Raw genomic sequence first — 18,538 nt, 5'->3', positions numbered from 1 at the left:
TGGGAGCCCGGCTCAGTGCGCCCGGGCTTCAGGATAGAGGCAGCTCTGCGCAAGCCGTGGGAGCCCGGCAGGAACTCCTGCGGGCTCCCAAGGCTTGCTGAGAGCTTCCTGAAGCCTGGAGAGCGAGAGGGGTTGGTGTGCACCGACGCCTCTCGCTTTCCAGGCTTCAGCGAAAGCCTGCATTCGCCCCATAGGACACACACACATTTCCCATTCATTTTTGGAGGGGGAAAAGTGCATCTTATAAGGCAAAGATACGGTAAACGGCGGAACTCCCTGCCACAGGAGGCGGCCACCAAAATTGGCAACTTCCCTTTAGATATTTGAAGATGGCTCTCCGATCTCCTAAACACCCTCAACTGTTCCTTTTTCAAGCCCCGGTCATCCTTCCAGCTTGCCCGTTTCCTCCTTCGTACAATAAACCTGTGGCTCAAAAACCGGACTAATCCTAGCCTATTTGCCACGCTGCAGTAATTCTGGTTTGCTCACAAGTCAGCAGCAAGGTTGGCCGGCTTTGGAGAAAGTCTAGACTGGTTTCCTGATGGAAGGAGGAAACGGGCCGGATTTAGGTTTGATGCATAGCTGTCAACTTTTCCCTTTTCTTGCGAGGAATCCTATTCAGAATAAGCGAATTTCCCTTATAAAAAGGCTTCTGCGAGATGATTTATAACGAATCAAAAAAGACATTGAAATATACATTTGTTAAGAAACCAGAGGATTTTCTTTTAGGAATAGTAGGAAATGAAATAAATAGAAAGGACTGTAAACTTCTCCAATACACAGTAACAGCGGCGAGAATACTACTGTTCCAAAAATGGAAGCAGGAAGAATTACCGACGCTGGAAGAATGGAGAATGAAACTGACGGACTATGCAGAACTTGACAAATTAACAGGGAAGATCAGATATCTATGAGACCATAAGTTCACCGAGGACTGGGGGAAATTTGTAGATTATCTGGAGAGTATATGTGATGAACAGATATAACGCTTGTGGGTTTTCAAGAAGCTCTGTGAAAGTATGAGGAATATTGTAAAAAAGGAAATAAGACTGGGAGGGTATATTAAAAGGCAATATTAAAATTAGGAAATGCGTAAATAAAAAAATTAAAACGGATGATTGGCAGAGAAGCTGGAGGAAGTCCAAAAGAAAAATGCGTGATAAATTTTGATGCGGTTTTATATATTTGTATTTGAAAGTTAATAAAATTATTATATAAAAAAAGAGATCACTCGCACGGCACCAAGAACCGGGGGTTTCTCTCCCAAACGCCCCTCCCCCCGCCTCTGCTCACCTTCCAGCAGTTTGGGCAGGAAGTGGGCGGCGGCTTTGGTCTTCTTGACTCGGTTTCCCTTCATCACCTGCCCGTCCTTGTTGATGCCCAGGTACCACGACCGCCCAGACTCCCTCTGCCGGTAGAGCGTGGAGGAATACATGACGTAATAATTCTCAAAGACGCACTCCTTGAAACGGCACTCAGCGGTGAAGTGAGTCTGGAGGGGGGAGAGGTTTGTTATATTCCTTGATTTAAAAAAAGACATTTATATACTGCTCTCTATAAATGTGCCTGCATTGGTGGTTCAGTGGTAGAATTATCGCCTGCCACGCGGAAGGCCCGGGGCCAATGCAACAGTGTTTTAGGGACGCGGGTGGCGCTGTGGGTTAAACCACAGAGCCTAGGACTTGCCGATCAGAAGGTCGGCGGTTCGAATCCCCGCAATGATGGGGTGAGCTCCCGTTGCTCGCTCCCTGCTCCTGCCCACCTAGCAGTTCGAAAGCCGTCAAAGTGCAAGTAGATCAATAGGTATCGCTCTGGTGGGAAGGTAAACGGCGTTTCCATGTACTGCTCTGGTTTGCCAGAAGCGGCTTAGTCCTGCTGGCCACATGACCCGGAAGCTGTACGCCGGCTCCCTCGGCCAATAAAGCGAGATGAGCGCCGCAACCCCAGAGTCGGCCATGACTGGACCTAATGGTCAGGGGTCCCTTTACCTTTACCTTTACTCTATAAATATGTGCAGGGGTTAAGAGAGAGACCGGCGTTCGAATCTCACTACGAAGCTCGCTGAGTGACCCTGGGCCAGCCTGAGATACAACACGGGGTTGTTGTGGCTGGGGCAAAGCAGATGGAAGGGTGCGGTACAAATATAATAACAACAACAACAACAACAACAACAACAACAACCTCCATCGTTCAGCCCAGACACTGAGGCCCAGCTCCGAGGGCCTTCTGGCGGTTCCCTCCCTGTGAGAAGCCAAGTCACAGGGAACCAGGCACAGGGCCTTCTCGGTGGTGGCCCCCGCCCTGTGGAACACCCTCCCACCAGATGTCAAAGAGAACAACAACCATCTGACTTTTAGAAGACATCTGAAGGCAGCCCTGTTTAGGGAAGCTTTTAATATTTAATGCTGTATTGTTTTTAACACTCGATTGATAGCCGCCCAGAGTGGCTGGGGAAACCCAGCCAGATGGGCGGGATATAAATAATAAATATATTATTATTATTATTATTATTATTATTATTGGAGGTGGGAACTATTTATGCCCACTTGATCTCCTTGGAGACAAACATGGCCGACAAATGCTATGAATAAATAAAGGAAATCGCAGCTGCTTACAACAATTGTGCAGAAAACCGTATGATAAAAAACCATATAAAATGTTAAAACTAGAAATCAGCCAGCCATCGTGCCGATACAGTGGTTTCTTGGTTCTCAAACGACTTGGTACTCAAACAACCTGGAACCCAAACGCTGCAAAGCCGGAAGTAAGTGTTCCGGTTTGCGAACATTTTTCGGAAGCTGAACGTGCTCCGTTTTGAGTGTTACGCTTCTGATTTGAGGGTTACGCTGACGTCTGTCTGTTTTTGCTATTTATTTTGCATTTCTGTTTTTGCGGCTCTTTTTCGTTTTGTTTTTGTGACTGTGTGGAACCCATTTCAGCTACTGATTGATTGGTTGTGTGACTGCAGTACATTGCTTTTTGCTTTCACTTTATGGATCAATGGTCTCATTAGATAGTAAAATTCACGTTAAATTACTGTTTTAGGGGTTGTTTTTAAAAGTCTGCAATGGATTAATCCGTTCTGCATTACTTTCTATGGGAAAGTGTGCCTTGGTTTTGGAACGCTTTGGTTTTGGAACCGACGTCCGGAACGAATGAAGTTTGAGAACCAAGGTACCACTGTATTTATTCTTAACCGCTTACATAGGCCTGGCAGAATAGAAAAGTTTCCAACAGGCCTTTAAAAGTTGGCCCTGACATTGGCTGCTGAATTTCTTTTGGCAGGGAGTTCCACGGGCCGATGACACTAAAGGCTTGGTTTTTTGTTGTGATTCCTGCAATGGATTAGAGGACCCTTTCAGCTCTATGTATATTGATGGCGCTGTGTTAAGAAATTTCATCACTGCGGACAATCAAGCAAAACACCATGTATCTATATGCAACAGATCAACCATTAAAATGTACATATATAAAAAAAACCAACTATTTTGAAACCATTATAAGCCCCTCCGGCTCTGTTGGAGGAAAAGCTGGAGATGTAATACAATACTACCATGAAAAGAGAAAAAAAAACCCATTTATGCAAACACTGGCTTGTTTTGACAGCTGCCTGCCACTAGGTGGCGCTGCCCAACACTAGATGGACACCCGTATTAGATCACCCATAGGAACTCTGGGTGTCCCCAGGATACCTGGGTCCCCATCCCAGAATCGTGAGGCCGAAGGTGCCAACGGATCCATAACGTTAATGAGAGCAAAGTGTCCCGGCCGACGAAGCACCCCTGCTACTTTTATTCACTCCCAAGCCGCCAGCCGCCATCATTTTCACTGCCAAATTTCTTCAAAGCTGTTTAATTGGCACTAAAAGGGAATCTTAAGACTCGCCAGGAGATCTGTGGGGGAGGGAGGAGGAAAAGTCCCCCCCCGAAAGATTTCCGCAGGGATCAGGGGAAAGAAGATGGGGAGGTTATTTCGCCCCACAGATCCCTGGCCTATCTCCTTTAGCAGGCGTGCAAGTTCAATTTTTACATTTTCCTTCACCTGGTTCTTTTTATTGATTTCGCATAATTTTTAAAAAACAAATCGTGACCAAATTAATACAAATTAAAAAGCTGACATCCCACCCCTTTTGCCCCTCTGGTTTCCTTCCCCTTGTGCTGTTCCCAGTTTTGAATGCCTGACGTAGATTTTTTCAGTTTCGTTTTTCCGTATGGGACAACGACAATAAAGATTGTCGTATTGTATCGTATAAGATTTCCAGCCTTAAACCCCTCTCCGTAAACGTCACCTGTTCAACTGAGGCTTTTATACATTATACATTTCCTGTGATGAGGCTGCATTTTAATGTTTTAATGTTGTACAGTGGTGCCTCGCAAGACGAAATTAATTCCTTCCGCGAGTCTCTTCGTCTAGCGGTTTTTTCGTCCTGCGAAGCAACCCTATTAGCGGCTTAGCGGATTAGCGCTATTAGCGGTTTAGTGGCTATTAGCGGCTATTAAAGGCTTAAGGGATTAGCGGATTAGCTGCTAAAAGGCTATTAGCGGTTTAGCGGCTTAGAAAAAGGGGGTGGGGAGCGAAAAAAAATCTCAAGACATTTTCGTCTTGCAAAGCAAGCCCATAGGGAAATTCGTCCTGCGAAGCGCATTGAAAAACGGAAAACCCTTTCGTCTAGCGGGTTTTCCGTCTTGCGAGGCATTCGTCTTCCAGGGTACCACTGTATTTTAATCTTGTTTTTAAGTTGTATGCATTCAACTTGTTTTTATTATTGCTTGTTAGCTGCCCTGAGCCAGGCCTTGGCTGGGGAGGGCGGGGTATAAATAAAATTTATTATTATTATTATTATTATTATTATTATTATTATTATTATTAATTATTATCACCTGCCCTCCAAGCAGTCAAGCAGATTAAATCTTCCTTTATGTATCTATAATAGCAATTAATCAATTTTAAAACATCCCTTTTCGGGTAGCTCTTGAATAATCCTATTCCCTCCCAGTCAGTCTTATCGTAGCATCTAGGAGAGTGGCAGGGAACCTCAGTCCTGGGTGCAGAATGTGGCCCTTCAAGCATTGCTTTCTGGCCCTGGGGAGCCTCCCAGGCCACGCCCCCTGCCCCAAGCCACACCCCTCTCTGCTCCTGATTGGCACCTCCCTTAAGTGCCCCCCCAGCTGTGCTTAATCTCTGACCCCAGGACAGAGAGGGGGTGTCAAGAGATAATTCATATTCAGGGCCCCACCCACTTTTGCCTTTGGCTCCGCCCACCACAGGCAAATGGCCCTCGCGAGCCTTCCAGGAAGCGAATGCGGCCCTCTCTCGAGGCATTGAGAGAGCTGGCGCTGCACTCATGTCCCATTTGGGGGAAACCGCGAAAATCAGACACTGGATTGGTTGGGCCTCTTTGGTGCGCGGTTAAACGGTGGAACTCCCTGCCACAAGGACCATCCACCAGCCTGGGCGGCTTTAAGAAAGGACAGGGCAAGAAGGAATAATGTAAAAGGGAAGATTAAGAAATGCTAGGATGCGAAGATACCTGGGAAACCAGGAAGCGGGAGGGACGGAAGTCTACGCTCGAAGGAGCAATACAGTGGTACTTCAGGTTACATACGCTTCAGGTTACAGACTCCGCTAACCCAGAAATAGTGCTTCAGGTTAAGAACTTTGCTTCAGGATGAGAACAGAAATTGTGTTCCGGTGGCACGGCAGCAGCAGGAGGCCCCATTAGCTAAAGTGGTGCTTCAGGTTAAGAACAGTTTCAGGTTGAGAATGGACCTCCGGAATGAATTAAGTACTTAACCTGAGGTACCACTGTATTTAAAGTGAATTTCAAGAGTACAGTGGACGCTCAGGTTGCGAACGTGATCCGTGAGGGATGAACGTTCACAACCCGCAGTATTCGCAACGTGCAGCGGCTTGTCTGTGCACGCGCGAGTTGCGATGCTTCTGTGCATGTGCAAAGCGCGATTTAGCGCTTCTGCATGTGCGCGACCCCTGAAACCCGGAAGTAACCCGTTCCGCTACTTCCGGATTTCGGCAGTCTATAACCTGAAAAAACACAACCTGAAGCGTCTGTAACACAAGCTATGACTATATGTTGAAACGGAAAAAATGGAAGAGCAATAAAAAATATTATAAAAGAAAGAAAGAAAGGACAGGGGAGGCTATCGACAGATCGGATGTGGGACATTCTACATGCCCAGCGGATGCTCAGATGCTGATCTGTGACCTTCCGCCTAAGATTCTAGCCCTCATGCTTCTGAACAAAGACCTGGTTTGCAAACAGGGGGTGCTGCCTGCTGGTGAGACACTAATTTGGTCTCTCTAGTTCAGCGCTGTGGAACGGGCTTCCATTCCTTCTAAGAAGAGGTTGAGTGGCTGTCTGTCTGTCCTGTACCAGGTACAGTCAAACCTCCGCCCCCGAACGCCGAAAACCCGAAAGTTAAGTGTTCCGGTTTCCGAACATTTCTCTGCCTGTGCCCCAAAAGCTCCTGCAACCAATCGGAAGCCGTGCTTCGGTTGCTGGACATTTTGGAAGCTGAACGGGCTTCCGGAACGGTTTTCCCAGTAGTGATGTACGGAAGTGAGAGCTGGACCATCAAGAAGGCTGATGGCCGAAGAATGGATGCTTTTGAATTATGGTGCTGGAGGAGACTCTGGAGAGTCCCATGGACTGCAAGAAGATCAAACCTCTCCATTCTGAAGGAAATCAGCCCTGAGTGCTCACTGGAAGGACAGATCCTGAAGCTATCTGAATGGGATAGCCGGCTTTCATCACCAGCGGCTGAATATTCACGACCTGTTGCCCTGGGAAGCGACTGCTGCCAGCCAGTGCAGCCAAAAAAAATCCTTGCTCAGTTGGAAGGGACCCCTAAGGATCATCTAGACCAACCCCCCACCCCAAGGCAGGAAGATCAGCTAAGGGGGAGTGTTATATACACTCACATCATCGAAAATGTACAAAATTACAAGTGCACTGATAAGGCACAAAAAAAGAAGAAACAATAATATTATCCATGTAGAAAACAAATCAGAACAATAAGAAGATATTGTGTTAAAAGGGGGGGGTAGTAGTTAACCAGACCTTAACCTCGTACGGTATTTATAAAAATGAATCGCAAATATCGTTAATTGGAAAGTCTACATTTGTACATAGTGAATTTATGTTGTTGTTGTTTAGTTGTTTAGTCATGTCCGCCTCTTCGTGACCCCCTGGACCAGAGCAGGCCACGCCCTCCTGTCTTCCACTGCCTCCCGCAGTTTGGTCAAACTCATGCTGGTCGCTTCGAGAACACTGTCCCTCCATCTCGTCCTCCGTCGTCCCCTTCTCCTTGTGCCCTCCATCTTTCCCAACATCAGGGTCTTTTCCAGGGAGTCTTCTCTTCTCATGAGGTGGCCAAAGTCTTGGAGCCTCAGCTTCAGGATCTGTCCTTCCAGTCAGCACTCAGGGCTGCTTTCCTTCAGAATGGAGAGGTTGGATCTTCTTGCAGTCCATGGGACTCTCCAGAGTCTCCTCCAGCACCAGAATTCAATAGGATCTAAAACCCCTTAAATTCTGGCCTCGAAATACACAGTGCATACAGAAGAATGGAGGATATTTCCCTCCATGCCTTTCTGCATCGCCTTCCCTCATCTCTACCTTATTCACTGATTTTACTCTTCTTTTTCGGGGTGTCCCGAGAGCCTCTTTCTCCCTCTCCCCGGCTGTGGTGCCCCCCCTCGCCTGCCCGCCCTCCGTCCCTCCCTCCGCCTCTCTCCCTCGCTCTCACAAACCCAAGCAGCCAGGCATCACTTTCTGCCACGCTCATCCTTTCTGACAGGCAGCATCTTCCCAGGGATAACTCCCTCCCTGTCAGCTGTTCCACGCTCCCCGCCGGATCGGGGTCACCTCTCCAGGCGGCGGATAAATGATTCATCGCCGCCCCCCCAACCCTCGCCGCCTTCCCCCGGCCCACAGCCTGCACCTGGCACCTCCCAAGCCAACCTCCCTCTCCATTTTCGGAACGGGGACCCCCCTCCAAAAAACGCCAGCCCTCCGAGGCGGTCGCTGCCAGGAATTTGCCCAGAGATGCGTCGCTCGGGCACGGACCACGCTGCTGCAAGCAGGGCGCTTCCCGGCGAGAGGAGCAAAGGGGGGGGGGTCAGGGCGCCTCGGCATCTGCCGGGCCGGAGGACGAGAAAGGGGTACCCAGAAGAAGGTCGGCTGATCCTGGCAGCCGGCCGACTTTTAGAAAAGACACTGTTTTATTTCAGACGGTGAGCGCACAGGCCTCCTTACGGGGTCCTCACTGCAGGATCACGTTCACCCGGTGCTTTACCAGCTGCACTGGCTCCCGGTGGAGTACAGGATCAGGTTTAAGGTGCTGGTTTTAACCTTTAAAGCCCTATACGGCCTAGGACCCTCGTACCTACAGGACCGCCTCTCCTGGTATGCCCCATGGAGGAACTTACAGTCTTCAAACAAAAACATCCTGAAGGTCCCAGGCCACAGAGAGGTTAGGCTAGCCTCAACCAGAGCCAGGGCTTTTTCGGCTGTGGCCCCGATCTGGTGGAACGCTCTGTCCCAAGAGACCAGGGCCCTGCGGGACTTGACATCTTTCCGCAGGGCCTGCAAGACAGAGCTGTTCCACCAGGCCTTTGGCCAGGGCACAGCCTGACTCCCTCCTTTGGCAATCTTCACAGAACTCTAGCCCAATGGTTGCCATCAATTTGATTTGAATTAATTTTATAATGAAATGATTTAAAATGTGTATCATTTTATTGATGTTAGCCGCTCTGAGCCCGGCTTTGGCTGGAGAGGGCGGGATATAAATAAAATTTATTATTATTATTTGAAGCACATCTACCTTCCAAGCTTGATTTGCTCTCTCCAGTGAACTCTGGGAACTGTAGTTTCCCGGGAACTATAGTTTCCCGGCGCCCTTGGCTAACGGAGGCTCCTCCTGGGATTGTTTTTTTTTGTAGGAATGCCCTTTGCTTTGCAGCCGAGATTAGGGGCAGATGGAAGGAAGTGCTGGCACATTGTTAAACTGCGGAACTCCCTGCCACAGGAAGTTGTGCTGCCCCCCCTGCCAGGTGTGAATATCTTGGTCCATTACGGTTGGTATGGATGATGGACGGGGGCTGCGCTGTCTTCTTCTGCCTGTCCCCGTTCCCAGCAGCCCTCTTGGGTGCTCAGTCAGAAGAGCACGATACTCTTCGACGCCGGGTTGTGGGTTCAAGTCCCACATTGGGCAAAAGATTCCTGCACTGCAGCGGGTTGGACTAGATGAGCCTCAGGGTCCCTTCCGACGCTGCTGTTCTGCAATTTGCAGACGGGTCTCCGGGTTTTAAGGCAGGGAGGGGTTTTTTTTTGCACAGGCACCCGTGAAACGAATCATGTACAGTAATTATTTCCCAGGGAGGGGAATACTTTCCCTCTCTCTCTCCCTCTGAACTGCAATTAGCAGCTGCCCTCTTTAACGAGGCCTCTGGAGAGAGAATTCCCTGACCCCAATTGGAAGGGAGAGCATCGCTTCCGCAAGCCCACATCCGACCCCCTCGCCACCTGCCTGGGCCCATCAAGCTCTCTCTCGGTCGGCCGCCCCAGCCCTTGAGCTCTGACAACCTTTTTGACCCCCACTGAGCGCACGGCGAAAAAGGTCAGAGTGTGGGGGGCCGCTTGAGGCTGCTGTAGCCGTTCCTAGCTGTGGGGTTTTTTGTGGGGGGGGGGCTCCCAGAGCAAGCAGACTCCATCTGCAGACATCAGTAGCTGCTGCTGGAATCGCAGAAGTGTTGAGTTTGAAGGGAACCCCAGCGGTCATCCAGCCCAACCCCGGCAATGCGGGAATCTCAGCTAAAGCATCCCTGACAGATGTCCATCCAACCTCTGCTTAAAAACCTCCAAGGAAGGGGAGTCCGCCAGCTCCCGAGGGAGACCATTCTGGCTCTCACGGCCAGGAAATTCGTCCTGAGGTTTAGTGGGAAGGGACACGGGTAGCGCTGTGGGTTAAACCACAGAGCCTAGGACTTGCCGATCAGAAGGTTGGCGGTTCGAATCCCCGCAATGACGGGGTGAGCTCCCGTTGCTCGGTCCCTGCTCCTGCCAGCCTAGCAGTTTGAAAGCACACCAGTGCAAGTAGATAAATAGGTACCACTCCAGCGGGAAGGTAAACGGCATTTCCGTGCGCTGCTCTGGTTCGCCAGAAGCGGCTTAGTCCTGCTGGCCACATGACCCGGAAGCTGCACGCCGGCTCCCTCGGCCAATAAAGCGAGATGAGCGCCGCAACCCCAGAGTCGGCCACGACCGGACCTAAGGGTCAAGGGTCCCTTTACCTTTACCTAACATATTGGAGCAAACTCATGCATCTAAAGCACTTTTCGGGACGTGAGAAGAGCTTGCTGGATCAAACCAGTGGCCCATCTAGCCCAGCAAACCAGTAGACAATGAAAAAAACCTGCAATCAGGATTTGAACGCACAACCAGCACTCTCCCCTTCTGCACGTTCTAGCAACTGGCATCCGGAAGCATTGCTTTCTTCCGACTGCAGAGGCCGTCGACAGCCCTCTCCTCCTCCTCTGCAAATTTGCCCCGTCCTCTTTTAAAGCGGCCTGCCGCCTTTTCCTGTTGCGGGGAGTTCCGCAGGTTCAGCTGCACCAAAAGGTACTTTCTTCCCCCCGTCCCGAATTTTCCAGCACCCGGCGGCAGGAGGAATCGAACCCCCCGGATACTCACAGAGGTATAGAGGTAGCCCTCAGCGTTCATGGCGACGTACTGGCCCGATTTGGTGCTCTGGATAGCGACCACGCGAAGTCCCACCGGGATCAGGTTGAAGAGGGCTGCGGGGAGAGAGGCAGAAAGGAGGTCGGTGTCAACACCAAATGAAGAACAGGAAGAGGGGTTTTTTTTGGGGGGGTCAAGAATAGGGGTCAGGAAACAGATTTAACCCACCCCCGCCCCCGAGTTGTCAGAAGGCTTTTCTAACTGGGGAGGGGAATTTCCCCCCAAAAAAACTGTCCATTTCCATTTCTAACGCTTCCCTTTCTCAAGGTCTGTTCTTTGCACATGAGCTTTGAAAGGCGCTACTAGCCCTCATGAAAATTCGCCGGCATCCGAGTGCGAATGCAATCTTCCGAATGCAATTTTCAAAAATTCGCTTCATTATTTGCTTCCTAAAAAAATCTACGCGTTGCTCGATTGCAAGGAACCGAGCCGAAAACTTTGCAAAAAGAAAAGATAAAATAATACAATCGTTGGTAAAAAAATGAGACAGTATACAAAAGCTCTCAAAAGAGTTAAAATAAAAACAGGTCAAAACCTTGCCTAATATTCACTTTTTTTGCAAGGCTTTCCCCGCAACGTAATGCTCCTTTCCTCGTTTATTTTCACAGGTATACACCTTTCCAAAAACCTTCTTGGTTTGGAGAGGTCCGTTGCGGACATCGCAGGAGTGCCGAATTCGAAACACGGTTTTGGTTCGAGAAGCGACGATCTGGGTCGTTTCTCGGCGGAACCGAATTCTTCCCTGCTATCCTAGTTGGGAAGCCTGGACCCGTGTGCCCTTTAGAAAGAATCCTAGAACCACCAAACTGTGCAGCTGGAAGGGGACCCCCTGAGGTCATCCAGCCCAACCCGCCGCAACACAGGAACTACGGCTTAGGAATCCTAGAACGGCAGGTGTCCAACATCTGCTTAAAAACCTCCCAGGAAGGAGAGAGGAAATATTGGGGGGCAGAGACGGACCCCCATGGGCAGAACTTGTGAATTCTGCTGGCGGCGGTGGCAGCAGCAGGAGGAGGAACGAGATGAAGGGTTGCGAGTTCGAGGTGGGTGGCAGACAGACCTTTCGAAAGCCTCTGCTTCCTTTAAATGCGAGAGCACGAGGGGGCGAGGGGGTGGCGAGATTTGCTGCGGCCGTGGCTGCCGCTAGCCTCCTCCCGGTTTTGTATTCGGGTCTAGCGCAGGGTGGAGGGGAGAGATTTGCTGGAAGCAGCCCAGGACGGGATGAGATGGAAGGAGCAGGGATCATCAATCACGCGTCCTCTGAGGACGGGCCGGCTCAATTATGCTCAGATAGAGAGCCAGGAATGGACGGGAAGAGAAGACGGGAGGAAGGGAAGACAGATGGCACAAGCCAGCAAGGGAATGAGCCAGGGGGAGGGAGGCCGCGGCTGCAGACAGGGGGGCCGTGTGGTCAGGCGAGAAGGCCCCCAGATCCAGCCCCCTGGGGGAAGGAACAGGCCGGATTTAATTCGCAAACGGCCCGGGAATATATCCCAGGTCTTGTCCCAAACCGGGGCCAGGACAGGCCAGGACACCCCCTGCCCAAAAAAGGACCCAACCGGCAGGTGGAGGGCCCAAATATTGGCTGACCCCCTGTGCAGTTGCGTTACACGGGGTTGGGCTGGATGACCTTTCGGGGTTCCCTTCTGGCGGTACGGTTCTGAGGTGGCCTCCTCCTTCTCTGACTTGGCAAGGAAGCGCCCCAAGATCTTATGGCGAAGAAGGGCGGTATATGACTCTAATAAATAAAAGGAATAAGGCGTTGGCTCTTCGGCGCCACCTGCTGTCTGGCTCCCTGCTGCCCGCCCTACCCCTGCTGGAAAGGGAATAAGCGGAAGCCTCCTGCCCCGATCTGTTCTGGGATGCGCAGGTGGAGGGTCAGAGATTTCTCCAGATCTCCTGCCAGGGCTTTGGGCGACGGACGTGGGTCAGGCGAGGGGTTCCCCCGGCCCCGCCAGCTGCCCTTACTGAAGCCGTTGGTGTCCTCTCTGGTGCCGTCAATACTGCCGTCGGGGTGGACCTGGAGATAATAGCCGTGCCTGCAGAAGAGTTTGGTGACGATGCCTTTCAGCTGCGGCTCTGCACCGGAACGGAGGTGGGAAAGGAAGCGAGACATGGTAAGAAACATGACTTCCCTCTCCCCACATGAACCGACGCATACCCTCCAATCGCTGTCTAAGACCTTGCTCTGTGTGCCCCTAACCTCCACAGGGAAGCCCGGAGGGTGGCGGCAAGAGAGCGGGGCCTTTTCTGTGGTGGCTCCCTATTTGCGGGATGTTCTCCCCAGAGAGGCTCGCCGGCCACCATCCTCATATATTCATTCGTTCTTTTATTCGTATGCTGCCTTTCCCTAGTTAAAGCAATGCTCAAGGCGGCTTACAACACGGCGAGATTTATATAATCAGCAACATAACAAAAGTCGTAAGCAATAAATAAAACACGTCAAAAAGAACACAACCGAATGGAAAACAATTTCCACATAAATCATAAAATCTAAAACGAAGAATATAGCATTAATATCAACCGCAATTTAAAATGACATAGATGAAAAAATAAAAGCAATTAAACAACAACAACAATAATAATAATAATTTATTATTTGTACCCCGCCCATCTGGCTGGGTTTTCCCAGCCACTCTGGGTGGCTTCCAACAAAGATTAAAAATACATCAAAAACAAAACAAACCAAACACAAAAACATATCTTTTGGCAGCAGTCAAAAACGTTTCTTTTCCACCAGGCTTACGCTTCAGCCCCACTGAGATTTGAACCCAGGCCTTTGCAGCCTGAAACACGAAACATTGTGTTGCAGAAGCATCCCCTCCTTCGCTCAGAAAACTGCAGAGGTGGAGGGCATTTGTGAAAACACAACGAAAAACTGTACAGCACCTAGCACGGCGCATTGCAACTCCTGGCATGCGCATTCGGACAAACGGTTAAGGTTGATGCAGGCCAAATCTTGTCTAATGTCCTTAGCAGCCCTAAACGTTTTGCAACGGTGCAATCATGTCAGTTTTTCATTTTCCAAGCTGCACGTCCGTCCCCCTTCCTTTAGTCTCATTCCCCCTACCACCGTGCTCCTCCGAAACCCACTTCAATATGCCAACACGAGGCATCCAGAACCGGACACGGCCAACTCCAGACGGTCAGCCCTGCTCCCGTTAAAGTGTGGAGAAACTGGGGATTTCATTAAAGCGGCCTGGAATCGTGTTAGGCTTTTTGGCTGCTGCATCACGCCGGTGGCTCAAGCTTAGAATCCTAAAAATTGCACTACAAGTCGTAGTTGAATGGTGAATTCCGGACATAATGGAGATGTAAAAGGTTTGGATTATCGTAAAATACGCAGGAAGAAACGATTAACAACACGACCCACAAAGGGGAGCAAGGGCGGTCCAGGAGATTCTTTAGAATCTTGTTTCTCTGTTGCACATTCAATATGTGACTGTAAAGTTTTAATCTGAAAAACCAACCAAACAAACACCGTATTTTTCACTCCATAAGACGCACCTAACGATAAGACACACCTAGTTTTTAGAGGAGCAAAGGGGGAAAGCCCGGTTTTTTGAGGATCAGCTCAAAGTTTTGCAGATTCTTTTGCAAAGGGAAAAAATCCTGTTTTTACGGGGTTCCACTCACAGTTCTGCAGCTTCTTTAGGAAAGGAAAGGGAGCCCTTTTTACAGTTTCCAGACAGATAATCTAATCCCACGTCAGTCCCACGTCGCTGGGGGGAAAAGCAGCCTCCATCTGCAATGGAGGCCTGGGCAAGGGGCCGGAAAGGGAGCCAGCGATCGACCACACACAGACATTTCCCCTTACTTTTTAGGAGGAAAAAAGTGTGTCTTATGGAGCGAAAAACACGGTATTTTATTTATTTATTTATTATTTATACCCCGCCCATCTGGCTGGGCTTCCCCAGCCACTCTGGGCAGCTTCCCAAAAAATATTAAAATACTGTAATACATCAAACATTAAAAGCTTCCCTAAACAGGGCTTCCTTCAGATGTCTTCTAAAAGTCTGGTAGTTGTTGTTCTCTTTGACATCTGGTGGGAGGGCGTTCCACAAGGCGGGAGCCACTACCGAGAAGGCCCTCTGCCTGGTTCCCTGTAACTTGGCTTCTCGCAGGGAGGGAACCGCCAGAAGGCCCTTGGAGCTGGACCTCAGTGTCCGGTCAGAACGATGGGGTGGAGATGCTCCTTCAGGTATCCTGGGCCTTTGAGGCCGTTTAGGGCTTTCAAGGTCAGCATCAACACTTTGAATTGTGCCTGGAAACGTACTGGGAGCCAATGTAGGTCTTTCAAGACCGGTGTTATGTGGTCTCGGCGGCTGCTCCCAGACACCAGTCTGGCTGCCACGTAATAAAAACAGGCACATTGCAACCTCACATCCAACCCCCTCGCCACCTGCCTGGGCCCATCAAGGTCTCCCTTGGTCGGCCGCCCCAGCCCTTGAGCTCTGACACCCCTCTTGAGCCCCACTGGGGGCTTGGCGAAAATAGACAGAAGCATCACAGAGCGTGTGGGGCCGCTTGAGGCTGCTGGAGCGGTTCCTACCTGTGGGATTTTTTTGTGGGGGGACTCCCAGAGCGAGCGGGAGATGGCATTTTTCCATCTCCGCCGTGCTAAGCAGTTGGTCCCTTACCTTTCTTGCACCTGATTTTGCCACTGCGATCCATGCGATGGTCACCTCCAGGCTTGACTACTGTAATTCGCTCTACGCGGGGCTGCCCTTGAAGGATTAGTTGTCTCCTGCATTCCTGCACATGCCCCCCCCCCTCTAGGGAGCAGACCTCCCTAGACCCCATCCCAGGCTGCGAAAGGACCCAGGAGTCCTGGCTCATGTGCTCTGACCATTCAGCCAGACTTCCCCAACCTTTATGCCTTCCAGTTTTGGACTACAACTCCCATCAGGCAGCAGGAATGTGTTGGACTACAACTGTGTTTTATTCTGTGAACAGCACTGAGATCTTACGATGAAGGCTGGTATATAAATCTAGTTAATAACAATAATACTATGTTAAGGGACGCGGGTGGCACTGTGGGTTAAACCACGCTGATCGGAAGGTCGGCGGTTCGAATCCCTGCGACGGGGAGAGTTCCTGTTGCTCCGTCCCTGCTCCTGCCAACCTAGCAGTTCAAAAGCACACCAGTGCAAGTAGATAAATAGGTACCGCTCCGGCGGGAAGGTAAACAGCGTTTCCGTGCGCTGCTCTAGTTCGCCAGAAGCGGCTTAGTCATGCTGGCCACATGACCCGGAAAAACTGTCTGCGGACAAACACCGGCTCCCTTGGCCAGTAAAGCGAGATGAACGCTGCAACCCCAGAGTTGTTCACAACTGGACTTAACTGTCATGGGTCCTTTACCTTTTGAGGGGGGAAATTTCAGGGTGAGATCCCATTCCACAGCCCAGCTCGTTGGGGTGGAAGTCCCCTGTGGGTCCATGTGGTCAGTTAAAGAAAGAAGTTTCAGCCAAGTAATTTGGAGCAAAACAGCAGTTAGTAGATTCAGGTAGGTAGCCATGTTGGTCTGACGCAGTCAAAATATATAAAAAAATAATAAAATTGTCCAGCACCACCTTAGAGACTAACTAATTAGAGAGCCAGTGTGGTGTAGTGGTTAAGAGCGGAGGACTCGTAATCTGGGGAACCGGGTTCGCGTCTCCGCTCCTCCACATGCAGCTGCTGGGTGACCTTGGGCCAGTCACACTTCTCTGAAGTCTCTCAGCCTCACTCACCTCACAGAGTGATTGTTGTGGGGGAGGAAGGGAAAGGAGAATGCTAGCCGCTTTGAGACTCCCAAGGGTAGTGATAAAGTGGGATATCAAATCCAAACTCTTCTTCTTCTTCTTCGATGTTCTTGGTATAAGCTTTCGTGTGCATGCACACTTCTTCAGATACCATGCAGACAAAAACATATACCAAGAACAAAGTTAGTTGGTCTCTAAGGTGCTAGTGGTCAGTAGACCATGATCTTTATTGTTGCACAACAGGTCCCCGCAGGAGTAAAAAACCTGAGCATGGGGTGACATCCTGTTTTAAAACTTCCCTCTTCCCCCCAGAATACTTTTTGAGAGGCATCATTGATACTACATCACTAGCATGTCACAAAAAGTGAGGAGGAATTAAAGAACCTTTTATTGAGGGTGAAAGAGGAGAGCGCAAAATATGGTCTGAAGCTCAACATCAAAAAACCCCGAAGATCATGGCCACTGGTCCCATCACCTCCTGGCAAATAGAAGGGGAAGAAATGGAGGCAGTGAGAGATTTTACTTTCTTGGGCTCCATGATCACTGCAGATGGTGACAGCAGCCACGAAATTAAAAGACGCCTGTTTCTTGGGAGAAAAGCAATGACAAACCTAGACAGCATCTTAAAAAGCAGAGACATCACCTTGCCAACAAAGGTCCGTATAGTAAAAGCTATGGTTTTCCCAGTAGTGATGTGTGGAAGTGAGAGCTGGACCATAAAGAAGGCTGAACGTCGAAAAATGGATGCTTTTGAATTCTGGTGCTGGAGGAGACTCTTGAGAGTCCCATGGACTGCAAGAAGAACAAACCTCTCCATTCTGAAGGAAATCAGCCCTGAGTGCTCACTGGAAGGACAGATCCTGAAGCTGAGGCTCCAAGACTTTGGCCTCCTCATGAGAAGAGAAGGCTCCCTGGAAAAGACCCTGATGTTGGGAAAGATGGAGGGCACAAGGAGAAGGGGGCGACAGAGGACGAGATGGTGGGACAGTGTTCTCGAAGCTACAAACATGAGTTTGACCAAACTGTGGGAGGCAGTGGAAGACAGGAGTGCCTGGCGTGCTCTGGTCCAGGGGGTCATGAAGAGGCAGACACGACTAAACAACAACAAATACAAGTTCAACATTAGGTCACTTTATCAGACACCTTTCCCAACACCTCTTAAGTCCCCATCACCCAAAGAACAGTCAAACTCTTGACATCTCCTTGCCCTCAGGACTTGTCTGGAGATGGGCTTTCAGAACACCTGACTTGCTCAACTGCTTCTGGGGGTGTCTAATGTTGCCCCCCTGGTCATTCCCTGGGTGGGGGGCCGTGAATGCCCTCTCACGCTTGGGGAATTATGGCGGGATGCCCTGTTCCTGCTTCTTGGTTCATGGAGGGAGGTGGAGCCCAAATTCACCTTTCTTTCAGGGTTAAAAATGGTCTCGGAATGAGGAGATTCGGTTCAAGTATGGATTTTCTACGAATTGATAAAGCTAGATTTCTTCCCTGCGCTTTCAAGTCGAAAGGATACGTTCCGGCATTTGGAACATTGTGACAACTATACAGTGGTACCTCGGGTTACATATGCTTCAGGTTACATGTGCTTCAGGTTACAGACTCCACTAACCCAGAAATAGTACCTCGGGTTAAGAACTTTGCTTCAGGATGAGAACAGAAATCGTCCTCCGGCGGCGCAGCGGCAGCTGGAGGTCCCATTAGCTAAAGTGGTGCTTCAGGTTAAGAACAGTTTCAGGTTAAGAACAGACCTCCGGAACGAATTAAGTACTTAACCCGAGGTACCACTGTAAAGATGTGCGCCCCTCCATGTCATTTCCATAACAACTATAATAATACAATGGATGCTCGGGTTGTGAACGTGATCCGTGCAGGATGCACATTCACAACCAGCAGCGGCGTGTCTGCACATGTGCGGATTGCAATTCGGCACTTCTGTGCATGCGCAAAGTGCGATTTGGCGTTTCTGCGCATGCACGACCCCCGAAACCCAGAAGCAACCTGTTCCGGTACTTCCAGGTTTCGGCAGGTCCGTAACCCG

The 18,538-nt window shown here is 50.0% G+C and overlaps 1 protein-coding gene and 1 long non-coding RNA gene across 2 annotated transcripts in view; one reads left to right on the top strand and one right to left on the bottom strand.

The window, feature by feature from the left end:
• LOC310663273 overlaps nt 1-18,538 on the top strand; it is a 297,785-nt gene that overhangs the window by 28,255 nt on the left and 250,992 nt on the right. The gene's annotated exons all lie outside the window — the stretch shown is intronic.
• Nucleotides 1-18,538, bottom strand: part of FGF11 (fibroblast growth factor 11) — a 43,531-nt gene that overhangs the window by 752 nt on the left and 24,241 nt on the right. The window contains exons 2-4 of the mRNA XM_083410787.1: nt 12,725-12,835; nt 10,709-10,812; nt 1,294-1,492 (exon numbers count right to left, since the gene is read on the bottom strand). Of these exons, the coding sequence (XP_083266913.1) occupies nt 1,294-1,492; nt 10,709-10,812; nt 12,725-12,835 (414 nt within the window). The remainder of the gene's footprint in view (nt 1-1,293; nt 1,493-10,708; nt 10,813-12,724; nt 12,836-18,538) is intronic.

This window comes from Podarcis tiliguerta (assembly GCF_965153285.1).
Source record: "Podarcis tiliguerta genome assembly, chromosome: 13".
NCBI lineage: Eukaryota > Metazoa > Chordata > Lepidosauria > Squamata > Lacertidae > Podarcis > Podarcis tiliguerta.
Note: the sequence above shows the minus strand (reverse complement) of the source record. Positions and strands in the feature narration are given on the sequence as shown.